Raw genomic sequence first — 17,130 nt, 5'->3', positions numbered from 1 at the left:
TTCAAAATCATTGATAAAAACACACTCTTTAGCCAATCAGTCATACATTCTCAAGTACAATTTGGTGTGACAACAATCCCCACTTAATATATACAAAACATGCAAGATGAGATACAATTTACACGCAAGATAAAGTACACCAAAAACTTATGTCATGAATTGCAAGAAATTATGCAAAACAAAATCATGCGATTTACCTTCACTCTCATTAACTCTGATCAAGCTCTCGATGGTGGATTCTCCCAATTTCCTCGGTAACCGTAGAAGCCCAATGTCACCACTCCCTTCTATGCAGAACAAGATAAATCTTTGACTCTATCTTCGACTTAAAAAGCAAAATTTCACGAATTATGTGTTTTTATTTCAAATGATAACTGACGTTGTTAATGTGCGAGATAATAGAACTAGTAGTATGAGAAATAACGGATGTTTTTTACTTTTTTTTAATAAAATAATTTAATTTCTTTTAATAGCCGCATGATTCATTTCTAGATCGATCCAATGGTAGTAGATAGGACTCTGGGGACGCTAAAGAAAGTGGATTTTTAAGTAGCCCAAATATACATATATATATATATATATATATATATATATATATATATATATATATATATATAGAGGTGGGCTCAATGAAGACCAAAAATTTTGAAGTCCTTAGAGACAACAAGATCTACCGTTTAAATAATCTGGCAATTAATGAACGTGATTAAATATTCTTTGTCTTGCATTTCTTGTCCTGCATCTCTAGTAATGTAATATTAATAATTTACACTATTCTTATCTTGCATTTCTAGTAATGTATTATTAATATTCTTATCCTCCATATCTTGTTTTAGTTTTAATTACTATCTTTATAATTACACTATTCTTGTCCAGCGTTTCTAGTAATGTAATATTAATAATTTGTCCTGTATATTTGTGATATATTTAAGTGTTATTTTGTCTTGCAATAAATTCAATTCGTTGCAGGACAATGACAATGAGTTCAGTGCCAATCATAGCAATGTCCAACTACATATATGTTTTGTATGCAATTATTATTTTTATTTGTTAGGATTTCGGTGATTAAACACCAATATTATGGAATTATTATTTTATGTTATACAGGATTTAAAAGTACTGGTTCTTCACCGATTTAGAAGTGTTGGATAGGATAGGGAGAGAAAACGAGTGTGCACGACAAATATATGCAGCCCTTGGTTGTGTAAGAAATGGATGGTTGTGATTAAGTCTCTCAAATCTCCAAAAAATATAGTCTCCATAGAACTTTCTTCTACACACACACATATGTGTGTGTGTAAAATTTATAAATATATCTTGATTAAATTTTGTTAATATATTTTTATTACCTATATACGAACAGTACACGACACGTTTCAAAATGAATATGAGTTTGGATCAGGTAACAAATTCTAAACAAGTACGGTATAGATTTCATCATCAAACACATAAAAATACATGAGCTATGTTAAAGGGATGATCAAATTATAAGAAAATCAAACTCAAATACAATAATTATATCATAAATTAAATTATGTTCATTATAGTATAGATATAGTTTGTATTTAGTAGTGCATCTCCAAAATTTTAAAACTCTTAACTAAAATTAGATAAATGATATTGTAAACAAAAATATAAAGACTATGGAACAAAAATACTCTCCAATCATGCATTTGTTTTTCGAAAATTTTAGTAAATCCTTGGCTATGTTAAACAATTCGAAGTTTCGAACTATGCGTCTATGGATATAAATCTTTGCACTTTTGTTCATTCCCTTCTTACAAATTAAACTAAAGAATAGCTTCTCACAAATAAAAAATCAATATTAGCTGTCATTTATTTGAAAAAGATACTCCATTATAAACTTGCAAAGACACGTACCAAGAGACGTCAAGATGATATTTGTTCAGTTTGATATATTAAAGATGAGGATGATCGTGTTTTACTTCATGCTGGGGATATTACAACGAGATGGGGTAGTTATTTTTCTGAGTTATTTAATGCAGTCCCTGGAAGGAAGATTATATTTAACCAAGAGATTGTTCATGTTCCTGACGATGATGCTGGTGCCAGTCAAGATAAAACTGTGGACGCGCAGCCTTAGGCATGATGGGTAAAGGTAAGACAGTTGGGTTGAACGCATATCGGTTCGGGGCAAGAGAAAGAGAAGTCGGACGTGGTCTGATCAATTGAGTTTGGACTAGGGAGCCCTAAATCTCACGGGAGATATGACATTAGATAAGAGTGATTAATGGTGACGGCGTATTAGAGTAGTTGAGACTCGGTCTAGTAGCTTACAGGGGTTTTGAGTGTTCTGATGTTATGCTTTTAGGACAAGGCTGATATCATTTATTGATATATGAATTAGCGGCAAAGAGGTTTTGGGTGATTTGGTGTTATGCTTTGATGCAACGGTTGTCGGCTCGGATTATTCATGGACAGATGCATTGCCGATAGAGGTGAGTCCCATGTGTTAGAAATCATGGGCTAAGGTACTATCTACTTATATATCACACAAAACTTTGTCTTGCACTAAGCCAAGGTCTCACGGAAACAGTCTCCTTACTCTAAACGAGTAGGAGCATGGTCTGCGTACATTTTACCCTCCCCAGACCGTGCTCTAAATATACTGGGTTTGTTTGATTTGTTTTGATTTAATCCATCATAAATCATATAACATTTTACGAATCTTTTTAGAAGAATTTGGAGTCCTTTTATCCTAATTCCATCTATTATCTCCGGGACGAGACACGATATATGTATTTCTGTTCTGTTAAAATATATCGATCTTCATTTATACAAATTCTGACTAAATTTTATACTTTTATCACTTCGAAACTACAAACATCGTCCAAGCTAATTCGGAGTTTCAGGAAGCAATCATGTCATTCATTTTTGATCAATTTTTTGTTTTAACATCTTCCATTCGAATTGCATTTATCATTCTAAAATAGATTAGTATATATTTTGTCCTCTTTTCGCATGATGCCATTTGATTTTCGAAAATGAAATAAAGTTGGCCCCATAATATACGTACTTTTAAACTTTTTGTGAGAATTTCGTCCTATTCATATTCATTTTAATAGATGAGAGAGAATCCATTACAACAATCTGAATTTTAATACCAAAATCTCGTAAAATCTCGAATATAAAAAAGATGTTAAAGAATATCTCCATTCACACAAATTTGTAGTTAAAAATCTTATTGAAAATTATAAATATTATATAGAAAAATATTAATTTCAATTAAACATTTTTATTATCCATAATTTTAGCCTCAATCACATTCAATATATCACTCACTGTAGCTATGATCATCGAAGCTGCAGGGAACGTAAAAAAAATTCATATATATATATTTGTCGAACTTTCAAATATATGAAACTTTTCAAAATCTCTTATCACGTCAAGATTATATTTTATATATAATTATATCATATTATTATTAAAATATAGGCCGTACTATTAAAATACATGCATGAATAATTTATGGATCGAGAAATTATACAAAATTGATATTTTATATTATTTAAACAACCGTTTGAGTTGATAAAACGTTCTTACTTGTAGTATATTATTTTCTTTAACAATATATTTAACTTATTTCAAAAAATATAAATAAATAAAAAATATGATGCACAATGCGGCGCCACGAGCCTCATGTGACACCCGATCCTGTGTCCACTTATAAAATGCATATGTAAACTCATGTACAGGTATTAAAACATATGTACAAATATAGTTACAGAAAATCCCAAGGAGCTATGTGGTTTGCGTGACTACTTACTTACACCCCCTCTTTTTCCTTGTTTTTTGCTCCATTCCATTGGCTTGGCTGTGTTATTTCGTGTTCTTACCATTCACAAAGTTCATCTTTTTATTTTCAAGATCTACTCAGCTTCTGGTGAGTTATATGAATTTTTTTGAGTCTGGTTTGATTATTTTGTGCTGATTTGTATTTTAGAGCTGGATTGAGTATCATTGTATTGATTTTACTTATTATGTGTTTTTGTGTGTGTGACTTGAGATATGTGTTAGATTCATTTTGATCATGTTCTCAGTGCACTTGTATGTGTTCCAAGAGAGTTCATTGTTCTGCACAGAAGTGCTAATTAAGAGGTATTTATGTTCTGTAGGATAATAGGTATTTTTGTTCTGCAGGATAATCACACGTGTTCACTAAATAAGCTGCTGATCATTTTCCATCGAATACTGACATGGACGGAAAATTACAAAAGACACGCAGATAGAAGATAAAGTGCCGAACATGATAGAAGTACAGGATAAAGGGCAGAACATGAGCGATCAACGGAAGCAGTACGTTTATTATTGAGTATTCTGCAAGTGGAGAAGATGAACATATATAATTGTTGAGGAACACAATGGAAAAAACTCTAGGATGATATACATGTAAGGGCAGAACATTGTACTTCTATTAGCGACACTTTGCAAGTACTCGGTAGTTGTAACTGACCCTTGTGTCTCGCGTACATAGATGGCTGAAAACTAACGCGCCTCTTATCTGTATATAAAATAAAACTTGAATTTTATATTAAATAAGAAACAATAGCAGCCATCGGATCTAGTGTAAATAAAGGGTCTGGATTGGGACTCCAAGGACTCCAATAATCATGGGACTCCAAATAACTTTTCTCTAAATATTATCTTAATTAAATTTTATTAATATATTTCTATTAAATATATACGAACAGTGCCTGACACGTTTCAAAATGGATATGAGTTTTGGATCCGGTAACGAATTCTAAACAAGCCCGGTATAGAATTTATCATCACACAAAAATACATGACACGAGCTATGTTAAAGGGATGATCAAATTATAAAATAAATCAAACTCAAATACAATAATTATATTATAAATTAAATTATAATTCAAAGTGCTTTTCTTGTGTCTTCTTGATAAACCAGCGTTTATATATAAATGCAGGAGGAATAACTTTCGCGATCGAACTGCCAAAATAGAATGCGCTATAAAAAAGTTGAGGTATTTCGAATTGTGGTTCATTATAATATAGATATGGTTTGTATTTAGTGGTGCATCTCCAAAATTCGAAAACTCTTAATTTAAAATTAGGTAAATGATTTTGTAAACAAAAGTATAAACACTATGTAACAAAAATACTCTCCAATCATGCATTTATATTTCGAAAGTTTTAGTAAATCCTTGGCTATATATGTTATACAATTCGAAGTTTCGAACTATGCGTCTATGAATATATATATAAATCTTTGCACTTTTTGTTCATTCCCTTCGGACAAATTAAACTAAAGAATAGCTTCTCACAAAAGAAAATCATGCGACTATTAAAAAGAATTGAGAGTCCTTTTATCCTAATTCCATTATCTCCCGGACGAGACACGATATATGTATTTTTGTTTTATTAAAATATATCAATCTTCATTTTATACAAAATCTGACTAGATTTTATACTTTTATCACTTTAAAACTACAAACGCATCAAAGCAGATCGTCCAAGCTAATTCTGAGTTTCAGGATTGCAATCATGTCATTCATTTTTGATCAATTTTTATTTTTTTTAACATCTTTCATTCGAATTGCATTTATCTTTCGAAAGTAGATCGATTAGTATATGGTGGTGTTTGGCAACCGATTATAAACCCAGCTTCTGGGTTTATAAGTTAGAACCACATTTTTTTGACAGAATAAGTTATAAGCACTTATTTGTACTCTCTGTGTAAAAAGTCGAAAAGTACTTTAAAAAGGTTAGGATTACTGGGGCAGTTTGGGTTAGCTTAAAATAAGTGCTTTATGCTTAAAGTAAAAAAAGTAAAGTAGAGGTTAGAAGTTAGTTAAGACTTATAAGTGATTAAAGTGTTTGAAAAAAAAGTAGAAGTCATGAAACAAAAGTTAGGAATCCTAGTTTTTTATAAGTGTTTCTCGACTTTTTACACAAACGGTACGGATAAGTGTTTTCAAACTTAAATTCTAGAAGTGGGGCTTAAAAACCCCACCCAAACACCCACACTGATTTTGTTTCACGACTTCTACTTCTTTCCCAGACAGTTTAATCACCTATAAATCTTAATTTGCTTCTGACTTCTAGTTCACTTTTATATTTTAAGCATAAAGCACTAATTTTAAGTTCAGCCGAACGGCCCCAATATCTTGTCCTCTTTTTGGATGATGCCATTTGATTTTCAAAAATTAAATAAAGTTGGCCCCACAGTATACGTACTTTTAACCTTTTTGTGAGAATTTCGTCCTATTCTTAGCCCACATGATATACATTCATATTCAATATTTTAATAGATGAGAGAGAATATCCATTACAACAATCTGAATTTTCATACCAAAATCTCGTAAAATCTCGAATATAAAAAAGATGTTAAAGAATATCTCCATTCACACAAATTTGTAGTTAAAATCTTATTGAAAATTATAAATATTATATAGAAAAATATTAATTTCGATTAAACATTTTTATTGTCTATAATTTTAGCCTCAATCGCATTCAATATATCACTCACTTTAGCTATGATCATCGAAGCTGCAGGGATCGTAAAAAACACTTCATATAAATATATTTGTCGAACTTTCAAAAAGATCCGTAACATTTCAAATTCTCTTATCACATCAAGATTATATTTTATATATAATAATATCATATTATTATTAAAATATAGGTCGAACTATTAAAATACATGCATGAATAATTTATGGATCAAGAAATTATACAACATTGATATTTTATATTATTTTAACAACCGTTTGAGTTGATATAAACGTTCTTACTTGTAAGATATTATTTTCTTTAACAAAATATTTAACTTATTTTAAAAAATATAAAACAAAAATTATGATGCACAATGCGACGCCACGAGCCTCATGTGACACCCGATCATGTGTCCACTTATAAAATGCATATGTAAACTCATGTACAGGTATTAAAACATATGTACAAATATAGTTACAGAAAATCCCAATGAGCTGTGTGGGTTCCGTGACTACTTACTTACACCCCCTCTTTTTCTTTGTTTTTTGCTCCATTCCATTGGCTTGGCTGTGTTATTTCCTATTCTTACCATTCACAAAGTTCATCTTTTTTATTTTCAAGATCTACTCCGCTTCTGGTGAGTTATATGAATTTTTTTGAGTCTGGTTTGATTATTTTGTGCTAATTTGTATTTTAGAGCTGGATTGAGTATCAATGTATTGATTTTACTTATTATGTGTTTTTGTGTGTGTGTGACTTGAGATATGTGTTAGAATCATTTTGATCATGTTCTCATTGCACTTGTATGTTAAAGTTATGTACATTATAGATATATAGTTATGTTATGTTCGAGGGTCATTTTTGGGGGTTTTGTTCGTGAACATGTCAATTTCTGGTCTGATGAATAGATTTTTTAAGATTCAGTACAAATGAAGATATGTGAATTAGTTTTATGGATGAATTTTAGTTGAAAGCTCCTGAATTTGGAAGATATAATTTTTTAGCCTGGCTATCTCTCCTCCAGCTCAAGCTTTATTCTCTGATTTGTCATTATATATAAGTCTGATATGTGTTTTCCGTTATTTACACGTGATCTTAAGCAATTTTCCTTGGCGCCGCTATTTTTTGATTTGTCATTATGAGTCTGATATGTGTTTTATGTTATTTACACGTGATCTTAAGCAGTTTCCCTTGGCGCCGCAATCTATAAACCTAGGTCTATCTTTTTTTTTTTTTGAAAAACGACAACATATGACTTTAATGAGATAAGAAATATGTGAGAAATGAAAAACAATATAAGAAATATATGTTTCGAAGATTACCGGCCGACAAATATTTAGTTTATTGGTCTAAGTATCCTCTAATGAGCAACAAATATAGGTCTTCATTATATCAAAAAACGACAATGTTTGACTTTAATGAAAAATGTAAACATCACATATACGTGTGTGGGAGATTATTAGTTGACCTATATTGACTCTATTGGCTGAAAGTATCCTCTAATGAATATAATAAAATATAGGTCTTTCCTTTTTCCTAAAAATGACGACACTTGACTTTAATGAAAGTGTAAGAAATACCTGGTGAGAAGATCAATTGACCGACAAATATCATTGACTAATTAATATATCAGGGTGACTATAGAGATTATCCTTGGATTACAAACGACTACTAGCCACATTAACCAAATAGTACACCACAATTTTGAAAAGGATGGCACGATCTACCACAATTTTGGATAGCATGGCTCGAAATACCACTAGTCACATCAAATAAGCATATATAATGTGCATATTTTAATGATACGCATCTTTTAAATGCGTGTTATGAGATACACATTTTATACAGATCGCTAGATAAATTATCAAAAGATTCGTGCATGTTTCTTTTTGTAGTGATACGCAGCTTCCAAATGCGTATCGTGTGGTATTTAGGGCCAAACCTTTAGATTGCATGCATTCCGTTGAATGGAATTGGACCGGGGGAGAATGAAGTGAAAAATCATAAACAAATTTAGAGGAGAAAGAAGAATGTATGATACAATAGTGACTGAGCATGAAGCCGCGTTCCTACCAAGTGAACGCGGCCTTAAAGTCTGGTATATTTGTGCTAGACGGTAAAAAGGCTTTCACCTATGATGATCAATGTTGATTAATTCTTTTTTACATATAGACTGCAGCCCTCAGTTGATTCAGTTGTGTTTCAGTTTTGGTATATTTTGATCTACTAATGTAGTGATGTGTTTCTGTATGAACTGATGATGGAGTTCTGTATTCATATCGTAGATCATACTATCTGCTTCCTTTGCAATCTGCTTTGGAGGTCAGCACCCTCTTCAAAGAGGAAGAAGGCCTCTTCCATTGCCATCAAAGTTCACCGCCGAAAGATCAAATACAAATGTCAATGGCAGTTTTTAGCAGCTTAGCTGATGGAGTATCCGTAGAAGAAAATAGGAAGAAATGCAAACCTGCTGGAAGGAGGCGTATTTTTGTGCAGACCGACACTGGCTGTGTATTGGCAATGGATTTGGATCGTGATGACAATGCTCATACTGTGAAGAGGAGGTTGCAGATTTGTCTTAATGTTCCAGTTGAGGGAAGCTCATTAATATTTGGTGATAAGGTACTCAAGAACGACTTGAGTGCCATTCAAAACCATTCTCCTCTTCTTCTTTCACGGATGCACAGAAGTTCGTCATCTCCTTGTCTCTCGCCCACTGGAAAAGATTTTCAACAGGGAGATCAGAGTGGTCCAATTGAGATCTTATGTCAGTGTAAAAGTCTTGCCAAAATAAAACAGCTTGTTGAGGAGATTATTGAAGGAGTGAAGATTGGAGTTGATCCACTTCCTGTTAGTGGTGGGCTTGGGGGTGCCTACTATTTCAGAAACAACAACGGTGTAAATGTAGCCATAGTAAAGCCAACAGATGAAGAGCCTTTTGCACCTAATAACCCAAAAGGCCTTGTTGGAAAAGCGCTTGGACAGCCAGGATTAAAGCATTCTGTAAGGGTTGGAGAAACAGGATTTAGAGAAGTGGCTGCTTACATTCTTGATTATGACCACTTTGCCAATGTACCACCCACTGCATTGGTCAAGATCAGTCACTCAATTTTCAATACTAATAGTGTTGATGCAAAAATATTGAAAAGCAAAAAGATTGTGAGCAAGATTGCATCCTGTCAGCAATTTATTCCCCATGACTTTGATGCCAGTGATCATGGGACATCCAATTTCCCTGTTGCTTCTGTTCATCGTATCGGGATACTAGATATAAGGATTTTAAATACAGACAGACATGGAGGAAACATTCTGGTGAGGGAACTGAAAGCTTTTGGAAGATTTGGTGAAGTGGAAATATTTCCAATCGATCATGGCCTCTGTCTGCCAGAGAATTTAGAGGATCCATACTTTGAATGGATCCACTGGCCCCAGGCTTCAATTCCCTTCTCAAAAGAAGAACTGGAGTATATAGAGAAGCTGGATCCATATAAGGATTCTGAGATGCTCCGCAGACAACTTCCCATGATTCGGGAGGCTTGTCTTCGGGTTCTCATTCTCTGTACAACCTTTCTTAAGAAAGCTTCTACCTTTGGACTCTGTCTCTCTGAGATTGGGGAGATGATGACCAGGGAATTCCACACTGGTGTCGAGGAGCCTAGTGAGCTCGAGTTCGTGTGCTTAAAGGCCAAAAGACTGATTTCTGAGATGGAAGCCTTATCCCCCAAGGATGATGCAGAAGAGAATGATGTGTTTCAATTTGATATGGATTGTAAAGAACTAAGCCAAGACTCTTCAACAAATTCATGCATGATTCAACCTCCCCTTCAATCTGGATTCGGAGATAGCATCGAGGAGGAGGAAGAAGAGGAAATTAAAGGGAAAAGGCAAGGCGAGAGAATGGCTGCAAAGATGCCTAATGTTTCCAAGCTATCCATGTCACTGGAGAACACCGCGTTATATGAGAAGCCAAAGTACCTGAAATCTTCTGGACACAAGACTGCAGGTGAGCAACTTGCTTCCAGTGTTACCTTTGTGGAATTCTCAGACATGAACGATGAAAAATGGGCGCTTTTTCTAGACAAGTTCCAAGAGCTTTTGTACCCGACATTCTCTCAGCGGAAATCTGTGACCCTTGCACAGAAGCAGAATCAAAGACTTGGCACTTCATGCCAGTTTTAAGATCAAGGTAAACCTGTATGTTATATCAGACAGTTTTTACAAGACAAAAAGACTTGTGATCTTACAGGATCTCAGATTTATGGTTCCGTTTGTATCCCATGTTTTTGTCTAAAATTTCCTGTTGTTGAAAGTTCTTAGACTTAGCAGTAAAAAACATGTTTGCATTTTCTGAAAATTTCCTGTTGCTGAAAGTTCATAGAGTTAGCAGTAAAAAACATGTTTGTATTTTCTGAAATCATTTTAGGAAACGCTCAGAGTAGCAAGTTGTTTACCTTTTGTTTAATAATTTATGCTTTCTTACTCTCTTCTGCAAGAACCATAATCTAATCGTATGTGCAGTGTGCTAAGCATTTTAGGGACAACATTTAGGCAGGAAGTAGATCCTTTTGCTGAACATTAAGCTATATTGTTCATGTGCTCGAATGGATCTCATCAGTCCTTGAGTCGTTTGAATATTGTATGTTGGAGAATATTTTATAAGTACTTTGAAATGGAGGGATGATTTGTATTCTGTAGAGTGGGTATCAATCCAAATCCAAAAACTCCATTAGTATGAGCAAGTGTCTCAAAAGGATAATTCGAATATGGATCCGCAATTGTCGGATTCAGATACGAATAATATTCGCTTTTTCTTGGATATAAATGTGGATATTTCGGACGGATTTCGGACTTTTTGATGGCCCTACCGTATTGACGATGATTTTAGGATAATTTTTTTACGACTAAGCTCAAATGATATTTTTATATATGTATAAAATATTTGTACAATTATATAAAATTTGTATAAGTTGTATTATTTAATGCATATACACACATTACAAGCTGATATAGTAAATTTTAATTACATATAGTTATATATTATATAATTTAAATAACATATATGTATTTAGTTTCGAGTTCGGATAAGTATAATTTCCACTTTATTTCAGATACGGATAATATCCGTTTTTTATCGGATACGGATGCAAATTTTTCGGATGGATATTTAATTTTTCGAATCGTTTTGACATTCGTAAGTATGAGGCCTCTTGAGTGGAGATGTCCAAAACAAATTCGTGTGGACTTGGTCACGGAAGATAATATTATAATAATGTGAAGTTTATTGGTGTTGCCCGATTTAACAACTGATATCTGAATTGAAGATTCAGATTGGGATTGATGGATTACGGGCTGTAAGTTGTGTGATGTAGGAGGCTCTCCAAAATTGTGATCGGAGACATGTGCGGCAACAAGACTAGTCGTAGATGAATGACGGCGGTATAATGGTTCTTAGTTTATAGAGAGACTAGTTGAGAAGCCGCGCGTTGCGGCGGCCTATAAAAATTATATTAATGATTCAATATTAATATTTGTAGAATAAAATAATTTTATGGTTGTCTATAAAAAGTATATTAATGTTTTAAAGTTAATATTTGTAGGATAAAATAAATTTATATTATAAAAATCTTGATGTAATACCAATACTAATATATAAAATTGCAAAATTGGACTATAATTCATGGTGAAAAAATGAAAATAAATTTATACACATAATTAACAATTTAAAGCATGACAAATCATAATTTTATTTGTTTGTTTTAAAGTGATCATGTTCTTACATTGTCACCTTCCTCCAATTTTTTTTTGGATTGATTGTGTACAAAAACATCTAACTTAAATATAACTACTCTCTTAAAAGTTGCTTGAACGGAGCAAACAGATAATGCATGAATAATTTTTTCATGTATACAAAGTAAATAATATAAAAATCAACAACAACAAACATGTTCGATGAACAAAACAAATATTATTAAAGAATAACCAACAAACATACATCTCTAATAGTTAATTTATTGTCATCGACCATCAATATCATGTCAAGACTATATTCTTTTCTCATGTTTGGATTTGTCGACTCCAATATAACGGTTTATAACGACATTTGCTTGCAACAACCTTTACTGTATAAACAGCCTTCACTCATCGTTGCAGAAGAACGACACTTCCGAATTAGAAATCGAGCAAGAGAAAGGTATTTCTAAGTTTTGATATCTTTCATCCAAAAATTTCAGAAAATTAGAAAAAGAGAAGAAGCGATGTGAGATGCGCCACCTACACGTCCATCGCTTCTCCTTTAAAAATCGAGTAAGAGAACTATCCGGTAGGTTTGTGGTATTGAGAGAGGAGGTTGTGTTTAGATGATCCAAAATCCTACGATCTATACGGGTATTTATAGGTGCAGAGAGACTTGTTTGCTACTCTTTCCCATAATTAAATAATCTAAACAAAATCAGATTAAAATTTTCAAGCTACTATATTCCATAAATAATCTGTCTTTCCCATAATTAAATAATCTGAAACAAAATTAGATTAAAACTTTCAAGCTACTATATTCCATAAATAATCTGAAACAAAATCAGATTCTGAAACTTGCTTCTAATATACCCGAAACTAAAAAAGGTAGTTCTAATTTTTGATATTTTTCATCCAAAAATTTCAGAAAATTAGAAAAATAGAACGAAGCGATGTGAGAGGCGCCACCTACACGCCCCTCGCTTCAAAATTTTCAAGCTACTATATTCCATAAATAATCTGTCTTTCCCATAATTAAATAATCTGAAACAAAATCAGATTAAAACTTTGAAGCTACTATATTCCGTAAATAATCTGAAACAAAATCAGATTCTGAAACTTGCTTCTAATATACCCGAAACTAAAAAAGGTAGTTCTAATTTTTGATATTTTTCATCCAAAAATTCCAGAAAATTAGAAAAATAGAACGAAGCGATGTGAGAGGCGCCACCTACACGCCCCTCGCTTCTCCTTTATATAATTGATATTTTTCATCCAAAAATTCCAGAAAATTAGAAAAATAGAACGAAGCGATGTGAGAGGCGCCACCTACACGCCCCTCGCTTCTCCTTTATATAAGTATATTGATTGTAACGTGGGTGTCAACCCAAGTCCCATCTCATACAAATAAAGAAAATTTGTGTATTCAAAAACAACATCATTACACTACACCATATTTGGCCTATTGCAACACCAAAAGTCAATAATGTTGCAAAAAATATTGCTATAGGCAAAAACTTGCTACCCTTTTGCAATATTTTCATAAAATGTTACCTAAAACTGAAAAGTGTTGCATGCATGGTCATTTTTTCAGAGATCTAAAAATTTTGATAACAATGGTAACACTTTGTCAAACGTTACAATAGTTTGCAACATTTTTTTTAAATTGGAAGCAAAAAAATAGGCGGGCTTCTTTATTTTTGTTGGCGGGGTACAAATCAAAACCAACAAAATAAACCCCCCAAAATTACCAACGCCCCCCCCCCCCAAACAAAATCCTCTCCACTCTCAAGCTACTGTCTTTCTTCTTCTCTCTCACGCTGCACATCTTCAAAATCCTCTCCGGTCTCACACTGCAAATATTTGATATCAATCAAGGTAAAATTCGTATCTTTGTCCTAATTCATGTCTTAATACTTCGATTAGGGATTTGTGTTGTTTAGAGGATAACTTTTTTAGGGTTTTGTATCTTTATGTTCTTATTCTGTGTTCTTATTTTGTGCCTTAATTTGTTCGATTAGGGTAAGGTTGGAGAGTTATTAATGTTGCTTTGTATCTAACTTGATCTCCAACTGTTCCTGTTTTCCAGGTAAATTTTGACACCTAACTTTGATATATCAAGTGGGCTCTGTTTATTTGCTGTGAAGTTTGGTATTTTTTTTGATAATTTTTGTAGGGTTTCACTTAAAGGCATTATTTTGGATTGTGGGTTTGTTTTTTTTGGCATTTATGTGGTTTTGATTGTGAATTTTAGGTTTCTGCAGTGATTATGTAGTTGGGTTTGGAGGGAGTGAGATTTTAGCACCTGGGTCTACATTAGGAAAGTGATTTATGGAGTTTAGTGAGTGGAATTTGAGACTTGGGTGTTTGTTTGTGGTGAATTTTAGCATTGACCAGTGATATAATATCATTTTGGGTTGGATAATAGGATTGGGGAGGTGAGAAAAAGTTTGTGATATTTTTCACTGAATACAGATAACATTAAGTTAGGATTTTTAATTCTTCCATGACATGTTTGGATTTATTTCTGTTTATGCTCTTGTGTTTTTTCCTGGCCTCTTTGCTTTGCCAGGTTGTAATCAAATATGCTTGGAGCCACTAACTTCAGCCCCCTTTGCTTCCGTCTGTAGTTATGTGTTCCATGTGAAAGTGGGCTTTTTTTTAATGAGCTAGAGATTGAGCTAGAGATTTGGATTTTTATTTCAGGATGGTGCTGCCAAGACAATTGCCTTTCAGCTTTAGTGCCAGACATGGAAACTTGAGAGAGCATTGAAAAACTTTTTGTATGATCAATTAGATATCTCGGAGGAAGTTCAAGAACAGGTAAGACCTATCCCCAAAAAACTCAGAGGAGAATAGAAAGCCCAGTTATCCTGTAATTCCTGATGATTTTTTATTTCCTATTCCCCTTGAAGCGCTGAGGGACCTTGTTATAGTGGCCACATGACAGGTAAATTTTGCATATCATAAATATGTTCTTTATTATTTCTTCCACTTCTTGACTAATTTCATATGCACTTCCTTTCTAATTATATATTCCTCCTATTGTCCAGACATATGAGAGATCCTACATCCAGAGATGGATAGATTGCGGCAACACAAACTGTCCAAAAACTCAACAGAAACTTCAACATCTCACTCTAACCTTAAACTACGTATAAAGAAATCTCATTACTCAGTGATGTGTAACACACAATGTTGAGCAGCCAACAGCACTAACAGTGAGGGAAATTGGGCATGGCTTATGACACAACTAGAAAGCAAGACCTTCCCCAAAAAAAATTGCACAAAAAAACGAGATCACAGGTATACCTCCTATACTTGTGACAAAATAAGAAGAAGATTTAGTACACTTCTACATGCTCACAACTGTGAGCACTTTTTCCTTTTCACTAAACTAGTTGGCATTTAGTCGTGGACTGGTATTGTTTTTATACTATGGGATATAGAAACTCCCCCAATTCTGAAATAATTACTGCATATATATCTGATATAAGTTGATCAAATATTGTGTAATAGATTTACAAGATGGTACATTGTGGCATTTTCTTCTTTGTGATAGTTGTCAGGTAATGCGTAATTCAAAGAGTTTCCATCATTTCTTTGCTTTGTAGGGATTTTGCACTACGGACTATGCGTGATTTGTGGAGGATATACAAAATTCGCGTGAAGAAAGATTATTATCTCAAATATGATAATGATGAGGAAGGGCTGAAAAACAATCCTTTTAGTAGTGTTGCATGCGTGCTTCCGATGATGAACTTGACGACAAAGAATATGGAAACGTAGCTGCTAAACATGGTGATGAATGAAGATTTTTAGTCACATTTAAGTTTAAATATAATCTTCAACTCTCCGCTTGCTTTTGGATTAACTTTTATGAGGATGGTTCCAAACTTGGTACCTTAGACTAGTTTCTTTTGTATCTTTCAAGTTGATGACTCGGATTGTACTTAAATTCTACTTAATTTGGTCATTTTTCAAGTTAAGAAATTTTCAGAGTATTGCATTTGTAAATAGTATTACTATAAATCAGGTCCAACAGTTTAAAAGCATTACAATACATACAAATTTTTTGCAGAAATATGTTACCAAAAAAATAAAAAGTATTGCAATTGGTTTAATATTGTTGCACAAAAGTGTTACAACAAAATTTCAAATTATTGGTATGCAACAATTTTTAAGAATATAGTGTTACAAAAAAATGTTACAGTAAATTTATTGTAACACTATAAAATTGTTACCAAAAGCCTCGAAAATGTTACAACAGATTACAATTGAAAGTCTATTGCAATACCTCAAAAATGTTGCAAGAAATTAAATAACTGTTGCAACAGATGTCTATTGCAACGGCAGCAAATGCAACACCGAATTTTGGCAAAAATGTTACCAAAGGGTCTACTATAACAGTTTTAGGCCCTAAGGTTACATTTTTTAGCCGTTGCAACAGGTGAAATATGGTGTAGTGTTAGTACAATGGCCTTGGCTACAATATCATACTAACGAGTCTAGAATTGACAATATCATAATAATGAAGTTATTAAGTGTTGCACGGCGAAACCTATTTTAAACTCCATGATATGACAATCAGATATGCATCTTAATCGGTGTCTTATACTCCCTCGTCCCCCTGAGTTGTATACATTGGGGGACGGGGACGCGGCACGGACTTTAATGCTCCTGTAAAGTATAGTTCTATAACTTATTTTTAAGATTTTTCTTTTCAGAATAAAAGTTTGAATGTTATATTTTTATTCAGAAAAAGAAAATTTTAAAAATAAGTTATAGAACTATATTTTACAAGAGCATTGAAGTGCGTGTCGAGCCGTGAAAAAGAAACGTATAGAATTGAATGGGACAGAGGGAGTATATGTTTAGACCTCTGCAAGGGGTTTAAGTACTGTTTGCAGATAGATATCAATCAGA

The 17,130-nt window shown here is 33.1% G+C and overlaps 1 protein-coding gene and 1 long non-coding RNA gene across 4 annotated transcripts; both read left to right on the top strand.

Moving 5' to 3' along the window:
• Positions 1-8,827: 8,827 nt before the first annotated feature.
• Positions 8,828-10,743, top strand: LOC135149725 (phosphatidylinositol 4-kinase gamma 7-like). Its single transcript, XM_064085544.1, has one exon. The coding sequence runs from the start codon at positions 8,872-8,874 to the stop codon at positions 10,651-10,653; it is 1,782 nt and encodes a 593-aa protein (XP_063941614.1). The 5' UTR covers positions 8,828-8,871; the 3' UTR covers positions 10,654-10,743.
• Positions 10,744-13,969: 3,226 nt separating this feature from the next.
• Positions 13,970-16,196, top strand: LOC108202320 (uncharacterized). Of its 3 annotated transcripts, XR_010287879.1 has the most exons (6): positions 13,970-14,082; positions 14,226-14,293; positions 14,911-15,027; positions 15,120-15,154; positions 15,258-15,510; positions 15,819-16,196. It is a non-coding gene; the product is annotated as an uncharacterized LOC108202320 (long non-coding RNA). The 3 variants fall into 3 exon arrangements; XR_010287878.1 differs by having other exon boundaries at positions 14,911-15,154; XR_010287880.1 differs by lacking the exon at positions 14,226-14,293 and having other exon boundaries at positions 13,979-14,082; positions 14,911-15,154.
• Positions 16,197-17,130: the final 934 nt, after the last annotated feature.

This window comes from Daucus carota, chromosome 9, assembly GCF_001625215.2.
Source record: "Daucus carota subsp. sativus chromosome 9, DH1 v3.0, whole genome shotgun sequence".
Classification (NCBI taxonomy): domain Eukaryota; kingdom Viridiplantae; phylum Streptophyta; class Magnoliopsida; order Apiales; family Apiaceae; genus Daucus; species Daucus carota.
Note: the sequence above shows the minus strand (reverse complement) of the source record. Positions and strands in the feature narration are given on the sequence as shown.